The 19,149-nt window shown below is 47.4% G+C and overlaps 1 protein-coding gene across 2 annotated transcripts in view; it reads right to left on the bottom strand.

Moving 5' to 3' along the window:
• The window catches only part of LOC106592186 (protein unc-13 homolog C), a 177,639-nt gene that overhangs the window by 96,918 nt on the left and 61,572 nt on the right, over positions 1-19,149 (bottom strand). For both annotated transcript variants that reach the window (XM_045689345.1, XM_045689346.1), the window contains exons 10-13: positions 9,793-9,934; positions 3,270-3,439; positions 2,262-2,377; positions 1,807-1,970 (exon numbers count right to left, since the gene is read on the bottom strand). In XM_045689345.1, the coding sequence (XP_045545301.1) occupies positions 1,807-1,970; positions 2,262-2,377; positions 3,270-3,439; positions 9,793-9,934 (592 nt within the window). The remainder of the gene's footprint in view (positions 1-1,806; positions 1,971-2,261; positions 2,378-3,269; positions 3,440-9,792; positions 9,935-19,149) is intronic.

Genomic DNA, 19,149 nt, shown 5'->3' with positions numbered 1-19,149 from the left:
TTACATTCAATTCAAAGGGCTTTATTGGAATGGGAAACATATGTTTACATTGCTAAAGCAGGTGAAATAGATAATCAACAATAGTGAAATAAACAATACAAAATTGACAGTAAACATTATACTCACAAAAGATCCATATACAAGCAATGTGCAAATAGTTAATGTACAAAAGGGAAAATAAATAAACATAAATATGGGTTGTATTTACAATGGTGTTTGTTCTTCACTGGTTGTCCTTTTCTTGTGGCAACAGGTCACAAATCTTGCTGCTGTGATTCCACACTGTGGTATTTCACCCAATAGATATGGGAGTTTATCCAAATTGGAATTGTTTTTTTAATTCTTTGTGGATCATTGTAATCTGAGGGAAATACGTGTCTCTAATATGGTCATACATTTGGCAGGAGGTTAGGAAGTGCAGCTCAGTTTCTACCTCATTTTGTGGGCAGTGTGCACATAGCCTGTCTTCTCTTGAGAGCCATGTCTTCCTAAGGCGGCCTTTCTCAATAGCAAGGCTATGTTCACTGAGTCAGTACATAGTCAAAGCTTTCCTTAATTTTGGGTCAGTCAGTCACAGTGGTCAGGTATTCTGCCACTGTGTACTCTCTGTTTAGGGCTAAATAGCATTCTAGTTTGCTCTGTTTCTTTGTTAATTCTTTCCAATGTGTCAAGTAATTATATTTTTGTTTTCTCATGATTTGGTTGGGACTAACTGTGTTGCTGTCCTGGGGCTATGTGGGGTCTGTTTGTGTTTGTGAACAGAGTCCCAGGACCAGCTTGCTTAGGGGACTCTTCTCTAGGTTCAGCTCTCTCTCTCCCCCTCTCTCTCTCCCACTCTTTCTCTCGCTATCTCCCCCCTCTCGCCCTCTCTTTCCCACTCTCCTCTATCTCCCACTCCCCGCCCCCCTCTCTCTCCCTCTCTCCCTCTCTGAGCTGAATCCATTAAACTAAACCTAAATGGGTCATGGGAATAGTGAGAGAGAAGGAGAAGGCTGCCTCTTAACAGGTATCTATTCTGCTCTACAGTCAGGCATTGACTGTTAGGGAGTGTCCCAAATGGCACCCTATTCTCTTTATAGTGCACTACTTTTGACCAGGGCCCATGGGGCTATTAGGGAATAGAGTGGTGTTTGGGACACGGTCTTTATATGAGATAGTTTAATACTGATACAAGGAAAGGTTAACTTGAGGTGCATTTCAAAGGTTTTCAAAAATGAGCAGCCCATTTTTTGGGCCATATCTATTATTTATTAAATAGCCTTTCAAAACACAGTGAGAGAGACAAAAAAATATGGAGCGTGAGGGAGAGGGGGAGAAAGAGAGACACACACACACACACAGATGCTCACATCGGGGAGCATAATTAATTACTGTGCTCTCAGCCTCCAGATTACCCAGAAGCACTTGCGGGAGGCGAGCGTGGAGAGAGAACACTGAGAACCATGATGACTTCCTGTGAATTCCCATGGTGGCTTTAGAGCATGCAGCGCACACACACACACACACGCACACACACACACACACACACACACACACACACACACACACACACACACACACACACACACACACACACACACACACACACACACACACACACACACACACACACACACAGGCAGCCAGGCGCTTCCTTCTCTCTCACACATGCACACTCTGAACCATAGAAATTGAATCCATGGATTCTATAGTTTTAACACTGAGGACACAGAGGCATGATTTCCTGTATTACATCAGCACAGCAGTAAGCCTTCAGAGAACCAAGAGGAGAGAAAAGAGGGAGAAAGATAAAGAGAGCGTCCTTACGTCATGGCCTGGTAGATGGACTCTACTCCGTATCTCATGGCGAACTCGTCCACTATCTCCTGGGACACGTCGTCATAGTAGACCTTCCACGCCTCCTCTCCTTTCACCTCTGGGATCTTCACCGCTCCACTGTTCTTTACCTCCGTCAGGTGGTGGAACAGGTTCTAAAGGAAGAGAGAAAGACAGGATGAAAAGAATAACATGAGAGAAGAGGAGGAGAGTGAGACAGTTCCTGGAACAGGTTGTAAAGGAAGAGAGAAAGACAGGATGAAGAGAATAACATGAGAGAAGAGGAGGAGAGGGAGACAGTTCCTGGAACAGGTTGTAAAGGAAGAGAGAAAGACAGGATGAAGAGAATAACATGAGAGAAGAGGAGGAGAGGGAGACAGTTCCTGGAACAGTTTCCATAGAGTAGAGAAATCCTTCAGACCAGTTGGTGAGTATAGATGTCTAACCTCATGTAAACAGGTGTACTGGCCGTGGGGCGGAGCTACTTTCTCCTCTCCCTTCATCTCCACGTTGAGCTTCAATCTGATGGCTCCCGACACCATCGACTTATCAGTTCTCTTATCTAGAACACAGAACCAGACTTATCAGTTCTCTTATCTAGAACACAGAACCAGACTTATAAAGCGGACCAAGGCGTGGTGTGTAGAGTGCTCATATTTATTTTAAATGATAACACTTAAACCAAAACAACAAAACGACAGCCAACAGTTCCACCAGGTGATACTCACAAAACGGAAAACAACTACCCACAAAATCCCATAGACAAACCCCAACTTAAATATGATCTCCAATTAGAGACAACACGACCCAGCTGTCTCTAATTGGAGATCATCAAAAACTCAACCTAGAAATAGAAAAACAAGAACAAAACATAGAAACAAAAAACATAGACTGCCCACCCATATCACACCCTGACCTAACTAACCAGAGAAAAAAGCAGCTCTCATAGGTCAGAGCGTGACAGTTCTCTTATCTAGAACACAGAACCAGATGCATCAGTCCTCTTATCCAGAAAATGGTAGCGGTCTTATCTAGAACATAGAGCCAAACTTAACTAGAATATAGAAACAGTCTAATCTAGAACATGGAAGCAGTCAGATCTGGAACATATAATCATTATTATCTAGAACATAGAAACATTATTATCTAGAACATATAACCAGTCTAATCTACAACATATAACCAGTTTTATAGAGAACAGAACCAGTCTAATCTAGAACATAGAACCAGTCTTATCTAGAACATGGAAGCAGTATGATCTGGAACATAGAACCAGTCTTCTCTAGAACATGGAAGCAGTCTGATCTGGAACATAGAAGCAGTCTGATCTGGAACATATAATCAATATTATCTAGAACATACAAATATTATTCTCTAGAACATAGAACCAGTCTTTTCTAGAACATAGAACCAGTCTTGTCTGGAACATGGAAGCAGTATGATCTGGAACATACCCAGGTTGTACCACACATCCATCTCCCCGCTGAGCATGCGGACCTCGATGATGGTCTGACCCAGGAAGTCGTCCGACTCTCGTTTGAAGTGTTGTTTCATGCGAGACTTGATGTCATCATCCTCATCCCACACACGCACCTTGATCCGGTCTGTAGCGTTGTGACACTCACTGGACATCAAAGCACCATGTGTAGAAAAACAGCACCAGTAAAGTGAGTTAGTTTAGGGCGATATTAAAAAAAGACACAAGCCGCTATTATAATAAAAATACAATGATTATCGGAACACTTTGCTATTCTCATTCATTGCAGCTGCAGTGCTGGTTGTAGCATGAGTGGGTGTAGGGAGAACACACATCTTATGGCTTATAAAAGCGTTGACAGTGCTGAATAACAACTTAAACATGCTGTATTTGTTGAGTCTCTCTTTAGTCATAGTTTTAACAGTTTTGAATTCTCACAGTATCAACGTTGCTGTGTGTTCAAGTTTTTTTTTTACAGTCTATGGCTCAAGGAAACTGTGCAGACACAGTGATCTGAACTATCTTATTGGCCAGTGGTAGGCATGTAGGTGCACTTGATTTCCTCTCTGGACCTGCCGGGTAAGCAGAGTTCTACCTTCAGACACATGAATGGGTTCAAAATGGGAACACTTTGCCTTCCCGTCATTAGGGATGCTGAATCAAGTGCATCTGATGCCTACAACGCGAAAGGAATAAAAAATGTGGAACGTAAGGCTTTATTGTTTTTTTTTTTACAGAAATGTTCGGTGATTACCAGCTGCCTCTAATTGGGAACCATACCAAGCACACCAACATAGAAATAATAAACCTAGAACACCCCCTAGTCACGCCCTGACCTACTATACCATAGAGAACCAAGGGCTCTCTATGGTCAGGGCGTGACAGTACCCCCCCCAAAGGTGCGGACTCCGGCCGCAAAACCTGAAACCAACTGGGGAGGGTGGGGGGGGATTAGTGGCGGTGGCGGCTCCGGTGCAGGTCGTAGCCCCCGCCCAGACCCCGGATCCAGCCATGGCGCCGGGCTGAACGCCGTGCCTGGACTGGGCACCGGTGCAAAGGAGGGCTCCGGCCAAGGAGCTGGGTTGGATGCCGTGCCTGGACTGGGCACCGACGCAAAGGAGGGCTCCAGCCATGGAGCTGGGTTGGATGCCATGCCTGGACTGGGCACCGGCAAAGAGGAAGGCTCCGGCCATGGAGTTGGGTTGGCCACCATGCCTGGACTGAGCACCAGCGCAGCGGAAGGCTCCGGCCTTGGAGAGGGACTGGACACCGTGCCTGGACTGGGCATCGGCGCAGAGGAAGGCTCCCGCCATGGAGCGGGACTGGACACCGTGCCTGGACTGGCCACCGGCGCAGAGGAAGGCTTCAGCCTTGGAGCTGGGTTGGACGCTGTGCCTGGACTCTCCAGACCGTTGACCGTCGCAGGAGGTTCCGGACTGTGGACCGTCGCAGGAGGTTCCGGATTGTGGACCATCGCAGGAGGTTCCGGATTGTGGACCGTCGCAGGAGGTTCCGGACTGTGGACTGTCACAGGAGGTTCCGGACTGTGGACCATTGCAGGGGGTTCCGGACTGTGGACCGTCGCAGGATGTTCCGGACTGTGGACCATCGCCAGGAGGTTCTGGACTGGGAACCGTCGCCGGAAGCTCTGGACTGGGAACCGTCGCCGGAAGCTCTGGACTGTGAAACGTCGCCGGAAGCTCTGGACTGTGAATGCGCACTGGAGGCCTGGTGCGTGAAGCCGGTACAGGTGGCACCGGACTGGTGACACTCACTTCAGGGCGAGTGTGGGGAGCAGGCACAGGACGTACCGGAATGGGGAGGCACACTGGAGGCCTGGCGCGTGGAGCCGGCACCCGACTGGTGACACGCACCTCAGGGCGAGTGCGGGAAGCTGGCACAGGACGCACTGGACTGGGAAGGCGCACTGGAGGCCTAGCACGTGGAGCTGGCACAGGTGGCACCAGACTGGTGACACGCACCTCAGGGCGAGTACGGGGAGCTGGCACAGGATACACCGGACTGGGGAGACGCACTTCAGGGCGAGTGCGAGGAGCAGGCTCAGGACGTACCGGACTGGGAAGGCGCACTGGAGGCCTAGTGCGTGGAACCGGCACAGGTGGTACCGGACTGGTGACACACACTTCAGGGCGAGTGCGAGGAGGAGACACAGGACCTACCAGACTGGGGAGGCGCACTGGAGGCCAGATACGTGGAGCCGGCCCAGGTTTCACCGGACTGATGACACGTTCCTCCAAATGTCTGCGTTGCCGCATACTCCTAGCCAACTCCATTCTCCGGTATCACTCCTCGCACTGTTCCATCGAATCCCAGGTGGGCTCTGGTACTCTCCTTGGGTCGACCGACCACCTCTCTATCTCCTCCCAGGTGGACTCTGGCTTTTCCCTCTGCTCAGCCGCCAGCTCCATGTGCCCCCTCCCCCCAAATAAATCTTGGGGTTTCTGTGGCCGTGGTCTGAAATAATAAACCTAGAACACCCCCTAGTCACGCCCTGACCTACTATACCTTAGAGAACCAAGGGCTCTCTATGGTCAGGGCGTGACAGTAACCAATGGTTTAGGGTGTCCAAACCTCATGTCTCTATAATAATTAGTTCAAAAGTTATTGCCGTTTTTACCCTTGTATGATGGCCCAAATTAGGGTGACTAAATCAGAGAAAAAAAGCTGTAAAAAATCTAGAAAATAGCCCTTGAAGGTGAAAAGCTGTGGCCCTCCTCCCTCCTCCCTCCTCCCATCCTCTCTAGAGCCGCTCAGCTGTTTTATCTACTGGCAGCAGCTCTGACTTAACTTGATATGACCTCACACTATCCTGGAGCACAAACAGACCTGGAGACTCAGTGTAGTCACGTCACAGTCATATGTTATGGCTAGGGTTGGCATAGTGTCGGTGGCTGTTAGGTTAGGGTTGTCATTGGGGCTTCAAAGGATGGAGAGTGGTCTGGAGTTGTCCTCTCCGCTAGATGTATGTGGGACATGAAAGACCTGGTAGGAGGAGAGAGAGGAGAATGGAAGATGGTAGAGGAACAGAGAGGAGAGGGAGAGAAGAGTAAAGTAAAGTAGAGAATAATAGAGGAGAGTACAGATGAGAGGGGGAGGGGCCAGGAGAGAAGAGGAGGGGAGAGGAGAGGAAAGGAGAGGAGAGGAGAGGAGAGGGAGAAAGGAGAGGTGAGGGGAATGTCTGTCAGGTGGGATTGACATCATTCTGCCCCACCGGCTCTCTTTAGGAAACCCTGCTGTCCCTAGTGTTCCCCCACCCAGGGGTGTGTGTGTGTGTGTGTGTGTGTGTGTGTGTGTGTGTGTGTGTGTGTGTGTGTGTGTGTGTGTGTGTGTGTGTGTGTGTGTGTGTGTGTGTGTGTGTGTGTGTGTGTGTGTGTGTGTGTGTTAGTGGCACCCACAGATGGATGTCCCTGCCAGGCAGAGAGCTAAGATCCCAAGACCCTGTCACATGGCATGAGGATAACATATTTTCCCTCTGTCTTGTTTTCTCTCTGTCTCTCTGTCTTGTTTTCTCTCTGTCTCTCTGTCTTGCTGTCTCTCTGTCTTGCTGTCGTTCTGTTTCTCTATCTCTCTGTCTTGTTTTCTCTCTGTCTCTCTGTCTTGCTGTCTCTCTGTCTTGCTGTCTTTCTGTTTCTCTATCTCTCTGTCTTGTTTTCTCTCTGTCTCTCTGTCTTGCTGTCTTTCTGTTTCTCTATCTCTCTGTCTTGTTTTCTCTCTGTCTCTCTGTCTTGCTGTCTTTCTGTTTCTCTATCTCTCTGTCTTGTTTTCTCTCTGTCTCTCTGTCTTGCTGTCTTTCTGTTTCTCTATCTCTCTGTCTTGTTTTCTCTCTGTCTCTCTGTCTTGCTGTCTTTCTGTTTCTCTATCTCTCTGTCTTGTTTTCTCTGTCTCTCTGTCTTGCTGTCTTTCTGTTTCTCTATCTCTCTGTCTTGTTTTCTCTCTGTCTCTCTGTCTTGCTGTCTCTCTGTCTTGCTGTCTTTCTGTTTCTCTATCTCTCTGTCTTGTTTTCTCTCTTTCTCTTTCTCTCTGTCTCTCTCTCTCTGTCTCTCTTGTTTTCTCTCCCTCTCTCTCTCTCTCTCTTGTTCTCTCCCTCTGTCTCTGACTCTCCATCTCTCTCTCTCCCTCTCCATCTCCATTTTGTTTGCACAGGAGGCAAGAGTGAGCAGTGTAACTCTATCTGCGTTGCATTCTGTGGTTTCTCATAAACACTGTAGATACTCACTCACACACACACACACACACACACACACACACACACACACACACACACACACACACACACACACACACACACACACACACACACACACACACACACACACACACACACACACACACACACACACACAATGCCTCCATCAGCAGACAGAGAACATGGTGGAAGGCAGCTCTAACAAAGCCTCTTTGTCTCCTAGATACAGGTATTGTAATCGCCAGCGCTATGGTTTCTATGGAAATGTATGTCTCTATTTAAAGCTGGAATCCATACTCGGTGAAACTGCCACATTCGTTGGTAATATTACAACAAAATAAGAAGTTATTTCAAACAACAAACATGTTTTCACATCATTAGTGCACGTCATTAGTGCACGTTACTGCACGCGCCATAGAAAAGCAGAGGATGTATGGCAACATAATGTGTTCAGGATGCTGGATGATCCTCTTCTCTTTTATCATCAAAACAAAAACAACAACAATTGCGGCTGTGGTGAACAATGGTGCTGTTCCACCTTATGCGTATTTCAGCTTTAAGTCCATATAGGATACTGCAGATACTGTGACGTATTTATACAGCAACAGGATATACTGGCTTTAGAACAGACTCCTTAAGCCTCATGACGTTGATGTGAAATGTGTCGTTCATAGTGCTATACTGTTTCCAGTGTTCTAGGTTGTGTTAGGTCTTAGGTCTTAGGTCTGTGTTAGGTCTTAGATAATACCATTAGTTCTCGGGTTCTCTGTGTACCTTAAATCAATATGATCAACATCACAATCAACATGACAGTCTGTCACCACTCAGAGTTCAGAGTTCAGACTCACAGAGAGCAAGATTAAAACCATAATACCTTCTCTAATGGCACCATGGGTCAATCTCTAAATAGCACAACAGCACTACACATCATCAAAAGTTCCCTCTCCATTTTAGAAGTTGTTGTTTATTTAAAAGGGCCTGAGCTAACATGGGTTAGCTTCATAATACTTTCAGTAAACTCAAACAAAGCTGTACACTCAAAGCTGGGGTGAAATGACGCTTGGCATTCAGGCCAAAGAGTTCAATTTTGGATTCATCAGACCAAAGAATCTTGTTTCTCATGGTTTGAGAGTCCTTTAGGTGCCTTTTGGAAAACTCCAAGCGGGCTGTCATGTGCCTTTTACTGAGGAGTGGCTTCCATCTGGCCTCTCCACCATAAAGGCCTGATTGGTGGAGTGCTGCAGAGATGGTTGTCCTTCTGGAAGGTTCTCTCATCTCCACAGAGGTACTCTGTCAGAGTGACCATCAGGTTCTTGGTCACCTCCCTGACCAAGGCCCTTCTCCCCGATTGCTCAGTTTGGCTGGGCGGCCAGCTCTAGGAAGAGTCTTGGTGGTTCCAGATGTTGTCCATTTAAGAATGATGGAGGCCACCTTCAATGCTGCAGAAATGTTTTGGTACCCTTCCCCAGATCTGTGTCTGACATGCACTGTCAACTGTGGGACCTTATGTAGACAGGTGTGTGCCTTTCCAAATCATGTCCAATCAATTGAATTTATCACAAGTGGACTCCAATCAAGTTCTAGAAACATCTCACTGATCAATGGAAACAGGATGCACCTGAGCTCAATTTTGGGTATCATAACAAAGGGTCTGAATACTTATGTAATACTTTCTGTTTTTTATTTTTAATAAATGTGCAAACATTTCTAAAAACCTGTTTTTCCTTTATCATTATGGGGTATTGTGTGTAGATTGATGAGGAAAAACATTGATTTAATCTATTTTAGAATAAGGCTGTAACGTAACAAAAGGTGGAAAAAGTGAAGGGGTCTGAATACTTCCAAATGCACTGTAGATGAAATTCATGTTAATAACACATTTTTCAGTGAAATGCATTTGAATTATTTTCCATCTCCTCTCCCCTCATTTGTTGGTGTTGTAGGTCCTACATGTCTGTGATAACAATGTCTGCTGGAGTAAAGGGTTTGTATTACAGCTTAAGAAGGTAGCCTTGTCTGAACCAGAATGGCCCATAGGGTAGGAGCATACCTCCTGTTTCTGTAGCCTGAGGCAGTCTTCATGTACACCACCTGGACAGGACTTATGGTCATGTGTGCATATATTTTATGTATGGGTGGCCCCAGCGGGAATCATACCAACGACACCTGGGGTTGCAAGTGCCATGCTCTACCGACTAAGCCACAAAGGACCACGTCTATAATACAGTCTGTAGTACACTGGCTTAGGTTGTAGTAATGTTGTAGCAGTGATATACTGTATGTTCATACTCACAAGAAGAACTTCTCGTCCCAGACAGGGTTGAGGTTACCAAAGATGGTCTTGGTACGCCGTTTGGTCTTCCCTACCTGGACAGTCACATAGGGGTCACTGGAACCTGTCTTATCCTTGGCCTGCAGACCCTGGGCACACATCACTGGAGAGGAGAAAGGGGGAGGCAGGGAGAGACAGGGGAATAGAGGGAGGCAGGGGAAGACAAGGGAAGACAGGGGGAGGCAGAGGAAGACAGAGGAAGGTAGGGGAAGACAGAGGAAGACAGGGGATGACGGGAGAGACAGGGGAGACATTGGAAGACAGGGGAAGGCAGGGGCGACAGGGGAGACATGGGAAGGTAGGGGAAGACAGGGGATGACGGGAGAGACAGGGGAGACATGGGAAGACAGGGGGAGGCAGAGGAAGACAGAGGAAGGTAGGGGAAGACAGAGGAAGACAGGGGATGATGGGAGAGACAGGGGAGACATGGGAAGACAGGGGGAGGCAGAGGAAGACAGAGGAAGGTAGGGGAAGACAGAGGAAGACAGGGGATGATGGGAGAGACAGGGGAGACATGGGAAGACAGGGGATGACGGGAGAGACAGGGGAGACATGGGAAGACAGGGGAAGGCAGGGGCGACAGGGGAGACATGGGAAGGTAGGGGAAGACAGAGGAAGACAGGGGTAGACAGGGGATGACGGGAGAGACAGGGGAGACATGGGAAGACAGGGGAAGGCAGGGGCGACAGGGGAGACATGGGAAGGTAGGGGAAGACAGAGGAAGACAGAGGAAGACAGGGGATGACGGGAGAGACAGGGGAGACATGGGAAGACAGGGGAAGGCAGGGGCGACAGGGGAAGACAGGGGTAGACAGGGAAGACAGGGGTAGACAGGGGTAGACAGGGGTAGACAGGGAAGACAGAGGTAGACAGGGGTAGACAGGGAAGACAGAGGAAGACAGGGGATGACGTGGGAGACATGGGAAGACAGGGGAAGGCAGGGGATGACGTGGGAGACATGGGAAGACAGGGGAAGGCAGGGGATGACGTGGGAGACATGGGAAGACAGGGGAAGACAGGGGCGACAGGGGAGACAGGGAAGACAGAGGAAGACAGGGGATGACGTGGGAGACATGGGAAGACAGGGGAAGGCAGGGGATGACGTGGGAGACATGGGAAGACAGAGGAAGACAGGGGCGACAGGGGAGACAGGGAAGACAGAGGAAGACAGGGGATGACGTGGGAGACATGGGAAGACAGGGGAAGGCAGGGGATGACGTGGGAGACATGGGAAGACAGGGGAAGGCAGGGAAGGTAGAGGAAGATGGGGGAGACAGTGGAGACAGGGAAGGTAGAGGAAGACAGGAAAAGACAAGGGGAGACAGGGAAGGTAGAAGAAGACAGGGAAGACAAGGGGAGACAGGGAAGGTAGAAGAAGACAGGGAAGACAACGGGAGACAGGGAAGGTAGAAGAAGACAGGGAAGACAAGGGGAGACAGGGAAGGTAGAGGAAGACAGGAAAAGACAAGGGGAGACAGGGAAGGTAGAGGAAGATGGGGGAGACAGTGGAGACAGGGAAGGTAGAGGAAGACAGGAAAAGACAAGGGGAGACAGGGAAGGTAGAAGAAGACAGGAAAAGACAAGGGGAGACAGGGAAGGTAGAGGAAGACAGGGAAGACAAGGGGAGACAGGGAAGGTAGAAGAAGACAGGGAAGACAACGGGAGACAGGGAAGGTAGAAGAAGACAGGGAAGACAACGGGAGACAGGGGAAAGCAATGGAAGACAGGAAAAGACAAGGGGAGACAGGGGAAGTAGGGGGAGGTGGGGGAAGCGGGGGGAGACAGAAATAACAACAGTAAGACTTAAGAGGCTTTTGTTCCAGTCCAGAACTAATATACAGTATAATATACATATTAAAATATATGTAACACGTAAAGCCTGCAGGTTTAATGCTGTATTACTTGCTATGCACTAGTATGAGCCTTGTCCTATGTCTTATGTATAGGTACCATAGCCATGTAAACTTGTCTCCAGTATAGCCAATCTGCTTGTTGGGGAAGCAGTGAATATCTGCCTCGCCAACAGACAGATACCTAAGAGAGACCAGTCCACCACCATCACACAAGACCATGCACGAGCACACACACACACACACACACACACACACACACACACACACACACACACACACACACACACACACACACACACACACACACACACATTTAAATATATTTGTATTATTATTTAGCAGATGCTCTTATCCAGAGCGACTTACGTTAATCTTAAGATAGCTTGTTGAGACAACCACATATCACAGTCTTTGTAAATACATTGTTCCTCAATAAAGAAGTTATCAGCAGAGTCAGTGCTAGTAGGAAAAAACAAGTGCACTTCTGTTTTTTTTATGGGGGAATAAGACTGAGATGTCTTATTAAAGATACAGCAGTTAAAGATGCACTCCTGAACATCTGTATAATTTCAGCCAGCCGTTTTGAAAGTGGTGTTCACGAGCCAAAACAGGTCCATATTTTGCGTATTACATCATCCAATTGTGTACTAAGTCATCCAATTGTGTACTACGTCATCCAATTCTGTACTACATCATCCATTTCATGTGATGTGTTAAAGGTGGAATAACCATTTCCTGGTTGCTAAAATTCTAATAGTTTGGCTAAGTTTATGTGATAAAACAAGCAATTGTTACAAAACAAGCAATTATGGAATACAGTAATACATTAGTAACACCTTCTCTTTCCAAGACATAGACTGAATATTTTTATTTTCAACTTTATTTAACCAGGTAGGCTAGTTGAGAACAAGTTCTCATTTACAACGCAGTGTGACAGAAACAACAACACAGAGTTACACATGGAATAAACAAGCGTACAGTCAATAACACAATAGAAAAAAAGAAAGTCTATATACAGTCTATATACAGTGTGTGCAAATGGCATGAGGAGGTAAGGCAATAAATAGGCCATAGTAAAGTAACTACAATTTAGCAGATTAACACTGGAGTGATAAATGAGCAGATGATGATGAGCAGATGATGGTGTGTAAGTAGTGATACTGGTGTGCAAAAGAGCAGCAAAGTAAATAAAAACAATATGGGGATGAGGTAGGTAGATTGGGTGGGCTATTTACAGATGGACTATGTACAGCTGCAGCGATCGGTTAGCTGCACAGATAGCTGATGTTTAAAGTTAGTGAGGGAAATGTAAGTCTCCAGCTTCAGCGATTTTTGCAGTTCGTTCCAGTCACTGGCAGCAGAGAACTGGAAGGAAAGGCGGCCAAAGGAAGTGTTGGATTTGGGGATGACCAGTGAGATATACCTGCTGGAGCGCGTGCTATGGGTGGGTGTTGTTATCGTGACCAGTGAGCTGAGATAAGGCGGAGCTTTACCTAGCATAGACCTCTAGATGACCTGGAGCCAGTGGGTCTGGCGACGAATATGTAGCGAGGGCCAGCCGACTAGAGCATACAGGTATAAGGCGCTTTGGTAACAAAACGGATGGCACTGTGATAGACTACATCCAATTTGCTGAGTAGAGTATTGGAAGCTATTTTGTAGATGACATCGCCGAAGTCGAGGATCGGTAGGATAGTCAGTTTTACTAGGGTAAGTTTGGCAGTGTGAGTGAAGGAGGCTTTGTTGCGAAATAGAAAGACGATTCTAGATTTGATTTTGGATTGGAGATGTTTGATATGAGTCTGGAAGGAGAGTTTACAGTCTAGCCAGACACCTAGGTATTTGTAGTTGTCCACATATTCTAGGTCAGAACCGTCCAGAGTAGTGATGCTAGTCGGGAAGGCGGGTGCGGGCAGCGAACGGTTGAAAAGCATGCATTTGGTTTTACTAGCGTTTAAGAGCAGTTGGAGGCTCCGGAAGGAGTGTTGTATAGCATTGAAGCTCGTTTGGAGTTTAGTTAACACAGTGTCCAAAGAAGGGCCAGATGTATACAGAATGGTGTCGTCTGCGTAGAGGTGGATCAGGGAATCACCTGCAGCAAGAGCGACATCGTTGATATATACAGAGAAAAGAGTCGTCCTGAGAATTGAACCCTGTGGTACCCCCATAGAGACTGCCAGAGGTCCGGACAACAGGCCCTCCGATTTGACACACTGAACTCTATCTGCGAAGTAGTTGGTGAACCAGGCGAGGCAGTCATTTGAGAAACCAAGGCTATTGAGTCTGCCGATAAGAATACGGTGATTGACAGAGTCGAAAGCCTTGGCCAGGTCGATGAAGACAGCTGCACAGTACTGTCTTTTATCGATGGCGGTTATGATATCGTTTAGTACCTTGAGCGTGGCTGAGGTGCACCCATGACCAGCTTGGAAACTGGATTGCACAGCGGAGAAGGTACGGTGGGATTCGAAATGGTCAGTGATCTGTTTATTAACTTGGCTTTCGAAGACTTTAGAAAGGCAGGGCAGGATGGATATAGGTCTATAACAGTTTGGGTCTAGAGTGTCACCCCCTTTGAAGAGGGGGATGACCGGATCTCGGACGATACGAAAGAGAGGTTGAACAGACTGGTAATAGGGATTGCAAAAATGGCGGTGGATAATTTTAGAAAGAAAGGGTCCAGATTGTCTAGCCCAGCTGATTTGTACGGGTCCAGGTTTTGCAGCTCTTTCAGAACATCTGCTATCTAGATGAAGGGGAGATGACAGGTTAAATAAGGAGTTGTAAGCCTCAAGCCAATTGAGAGATGGATTGTGTATGTGTTCCATTCAGAGGGTGAATATTTAAGTAACTTTAAACTGGTTTGAGTGTGTCAAGAACTACAATGCTGCTGGGTTTTTCACACTCAACAGTTTCCCGTGTGTATCAAGAACGGTTCACCACCTAAAGGACATCCAGCCAACTTGACACAACTGTGGAAAGCTTTGGAGTCAACATGGGCCACCATCCCTGTGGAATGCCTTCGACACCTTGTAGAGTCCATGCAAAAGGGGGTGCAACTCAATATTTGGAAGGTGTTTCCTAATGTTTTGTACACTCAGTGTATAGTTTAGAGAATGATTGTACCATCTAAATCTCTGTTAAACATGTTTTCAATAACCCCAAATATATTTTTTCAGCTGTTTGAAGCTGGTGTACAAAACCGACAGTAAATGATGCAAACACTAAACTTAAGAACAGGAAGCATAGAAACTCTGCACATAGAACAGATCTACCGCGTCTTAAATTTGCTTTCAATAAGAATGACAGATCTATAACTCACATTTTTATGTGAATTTGGTCAGGTCGCCCAAAAAGTTACATATTATAGCTTTTAGACTTTTGCAATTCATGTGATATGTTGCATCTTCAACTTGACATTTGTCCTATATTTTTATTTAATCCCAGCCCTCATGGGAGGCCTTTTGGTAGGCCGTCATTGTAAATAAGAATTTGCTCTTAACTGACTTGCCTAGTTAAATAAAGGTTAAATAGAATACAAATCAATACCAAATTGTTGGTATAGTCTGCCCTAGCCAGACTATACCAACAACAACAACTTGCTGAAAGACAAGGCCCATAAAAGGAAAAAGGACACTGTGTATTAAATATGTATGAGTGACACTGTATTATTCATGGAACATAACTCCCCCAGCCAGCCCCTCTTCTCTCACTGACAGAGACTGGTGGGCCGGGCTCTCAAAGACACCACAAATGAGAAGCAACAGCCTCGTGTTGCCTCTGGCAGCAAGGAAATACAATACAATGAGAGAGAGGGGGGAGAGGGGATGAGAGGGAGAGAGCGAGGGGATACAGGGGATAGACAGAGATAGGGAAGAAATGGTGGAGAGAGTGAAAAGGGAGAAAAGGGGGAGAGAGAGGGGGTAGCGGAGAGAGAGAGGGTGATGTGGAAAGGGAGAGGGAGGAGTGGAAAGAGGTGGAAAGAATAGAATGAGGCAGAGAACGGCTGATGTCTATGTTGGCTCTGTATAATGTAGTATAATGTACCACAACTACAGAGCTGAGGGATGGAGAGAAAAAGAGAGAGAGAGAGAGAGAGAGAGAGAGAGAGAGAGAGGGAGAGATATAGAGAGTGAGAGGGATAAAGGTGGAAAGATGGAAAAAAGGAGTGATGGAGAGAGGGAGTTTATTAAGTATACTGTATTCTCCTTCCTATAGGAGTCTATACAAATCCACTGATCCAGGGTTGGGCTGTAGCAGTTAGCTGATGCAGAACATTCACATCTCACGCCTGCCTATCTATCTACCGCCAAAGTGCTACACAATCAATGTGTGTCTGTGTTTATCAAATGAATAATACATAAATAAAGAGTCAATACGTCGGTTCTAAAACAGGACGTTGGATAAGGCCATAGAGATAGATGGAGGCAGTTTTTCTCTCTGTCTCAGTCTCTTGGGGATTGATTGACACACACACAAGGAGCGGCAGGAATGCTAGCTGGACAATAATATAGCTCAGCTCAGCCCAACCTGGTGTAATTTAGCCCAGAGGAACTGTATGCTCTAGTCACACCCCTGCAAGGTAATACACGCACACACACACATCACCCATCGGGCGGAGCACAGAATCATCCACAGTGGTGTATCGCCCTTCCAGCTATGTGCCTTGCTCAAAACGATCTGAAGACATTTATTATAATCCAGCAAACCTTCCCAGTACCAGGCCTCAGTGATTGTGCTAAGATGTGATGTTGACCTTGGTGGACCACTAGGAGGTTCCCTCCAGTATAGCCTGCTTGGCTAGGGGCGAGGGCTTAGTTCTTAGTGTTGGTACTACTAACCTGTGATGTTGACCTTGGTGGACCACTAGGAGGTTCCCTCCAGGATAGCCTGCTTGGCTAGGGGCGAGGGCTTAGTTCTTAGTGTTTGTACTACTAACCTGTGATGTTGATCTTGGTGGACCACTAGGAGGTTCCCTCCAGTATAGTCTGCTTGGCTAGGGGCGAGGGCTTAGTTCTTAGTGTTGGTACTACTAACCTGTGATGTTGACCTTGGTGGACCACTAGGAGGTTCCCTCCAGTATAGTCTGCTTGGCTAGGGGCGAGGGCTTAGTTCTTAGTGTTTGTACTACTAACCTGTGATGTTGATCTTGGTGGACCACTAGGAGGTTCCCTCCAGTATAGTCTGCTTGGCTAGGGGCGAGGGCTTAGTTCTTAGTGTTTGTACTACTAACCTGTGATGTTGACCTTGGTGGACCACTAGGAGGTTCCCTCCAGTATAGTCTGCTTGGCTAGGGGCGAGGGCTTAGTTCTTAGTGTTTGTACTACTAACCTGTGATGTTGACCTTGGTGGACCACTAGGAGGTTCCCTCCAGTATAGCCTGCTTGGCTAGGGGCGAGGGCTTAGTTCTTAGTGTTTGTACTACTAACCTGTGATGTTGATCTTGGTGGACCACTAGGAGGTTCCCTCCAGGATAGCCTGCTTGGCTAGGGGCGAGGGCTTAGTTCTTAGTGTTTGTACTACTAACCTGTGATGTTGACCTTGGTGGACCACTAGGAGGTTCCCTCCAGTATAGTCTGCTTGGCTAGGGGCGAGGGCTTAGTTCTTAGTGTTGGTACTACTAACCTGTGATGTTGACCTTGGTGGACCACTAGGAGGTTCCCTCCAGTATAGTCTGCTTGGCTAGGGGCGAGGGCTTAGTTCTTAGTGTTTGTACTACTAACCTGTGATGTTGACCTTGGTGGACCACTAGGAGGTTCCCTCCAGTATAGCCTGCTTGGCTAGGGGCGAGGGCTTAGTTCTTAGTGTTTGTACTACTAACCTGTGATGTTGATCTTGGTGGACCACTAGGAGGTTCCCTCCAGTATAGTCTGCTTGGCTAGGGGCGAGGGCTTAGTTCTTAGTGTTTGTACTACTAACCTGTGATGTTGATCTTGGTGGACCACTAGGAGGTTCCCTCCAGTATAGTCTGCTTGGCTAGGGGCGAGGGCTTAGTTCTTAGTGTTTGTACTACTAACCTGTGATGTTGACCTTGGTGGACCACTAGGAGGTTCCCTCCAGTATAGTCTGCTTGGCTAGGGGCGAGGGCTTAGTTCTTAGTGTTTGTACTACTAACCTGTGATGTTGACCTTGGTGGACCACTAGGAGGTTCCCTCCAGTATAGCCTGCTTGGCTAGGGGCGAGGGCTTAGTTCTTAGTGTTTGTACTACTAACCTGTGATGTTGATCTTGGTGGACCACTAGGAGGTTCCCTCCAGGATAGCCTGCTTGGCTAGGGGCGAGGGCTTAGTTCTTAGTGTTTGTACTACTAACCTGTGATGTTGACCTTGGTGGACCACTAGGAGGTTCCCTCCAGTATAGTCTGCTTGGCTAGGGGCGAGGGCTTAGTTCTTAGTGTTGGTACTACTAACCTGTGATGTTGACCTTGGTGGACCACTAGGAGGTTCCCTCCAGTATAGTCTGCTTGGCTAGGGGCGAGGGCTTAGTTCTTAGTGTTTGTACTACTAACCTGTGATGTTGACCTTGGTGGACCACTAGGAGGTTCCCTCCAGTATAGCCTGCTTGGCTAGGGGCGAGGGCTTAGTTCTTAGTGTTTGTACTACTAACCTGTGATGTTGATCTTGGTGGACCACTAGGAGGTTCCCTCCAGTATAGTCTGCTTGGCTAGGGGCGAGGGCTTAGTTCTTAGTGTTTGTACTACTAACCTGTGATGTTGACCTTGGTGGACCACTAGGAGGTTCCCTCCAGTATAGTCTGCTTGGCTAGGGGCGAGGGCTTAGTTCTTAGTGTTTGTACTACTAACCTGTGATGTTGATCTTGGTGGACCACTAGGAGGTTCCCTCCAGTATAGTCTGCTTGGCTAGGGGCGAGGGCTTAGTTCTTAGTGTTTGTACTACTAACCTGTGATGTTGACCTTGGTGGACCACTAGGAGGTTCCCTCCAGTATAGTCTGCTTGGCTAGGGGCGAGGGCTTAGTTCTTAGTGTTTGTACTACTAACCTGTGATGTTGACCTTGGTGGACCACTAGGAGGTTCCCTCCAGTATAGTCTGCTTGGCTAGGGCGAGGGCTTAGTTCTTAGTGTTTGTACTACTAACCTGTGATGTTGACCTTGGTGGACCACTAGGAGGTTCCCTCCAGTATAGTCTGCTTGGCTAGGGGCGAGGGCTTAGTTCTTAGTGTTGGTACTACTAACCTGTGATGTTGATCTTGGCGGACCACTTGGAGGTTCCCTCCAGTATAGTCTGCTTGGCTAGGGGCGAGGGCTTAGTTCTTAGTGTTGGTACTACTAACCTGTGATGTTGATCTTGGTGGACCACTAGGAGGTTCCCTCCAGTATAGCCTGCTTGGCTAGGGGCGAGGGCTTAGTTCTTAGTGTTGGTACTACTAACCTGTGATGTTGATCTTGGCGGACCACTTGGAGGTTCCCTCCAGGATAGCCTGCTTGGCTAGGGGCGAGGGCTTAGTT

Source organism: Salmo salar, chromosome ssa11 (genome assembly GCF_905237065.1).
Source record: "Salmo salar chromosome ssa11, Ssal_v3.1, whole genome shotgun sequence".
NCBI lineage: Eukaryota > Metazoa > Chordata > Actinopteri > Salmoniformes > Salmonidae > Salmo > Salmo salar.
This window is presented reverse-complemented; position numbering and strand designations above follow the sequence as displayed.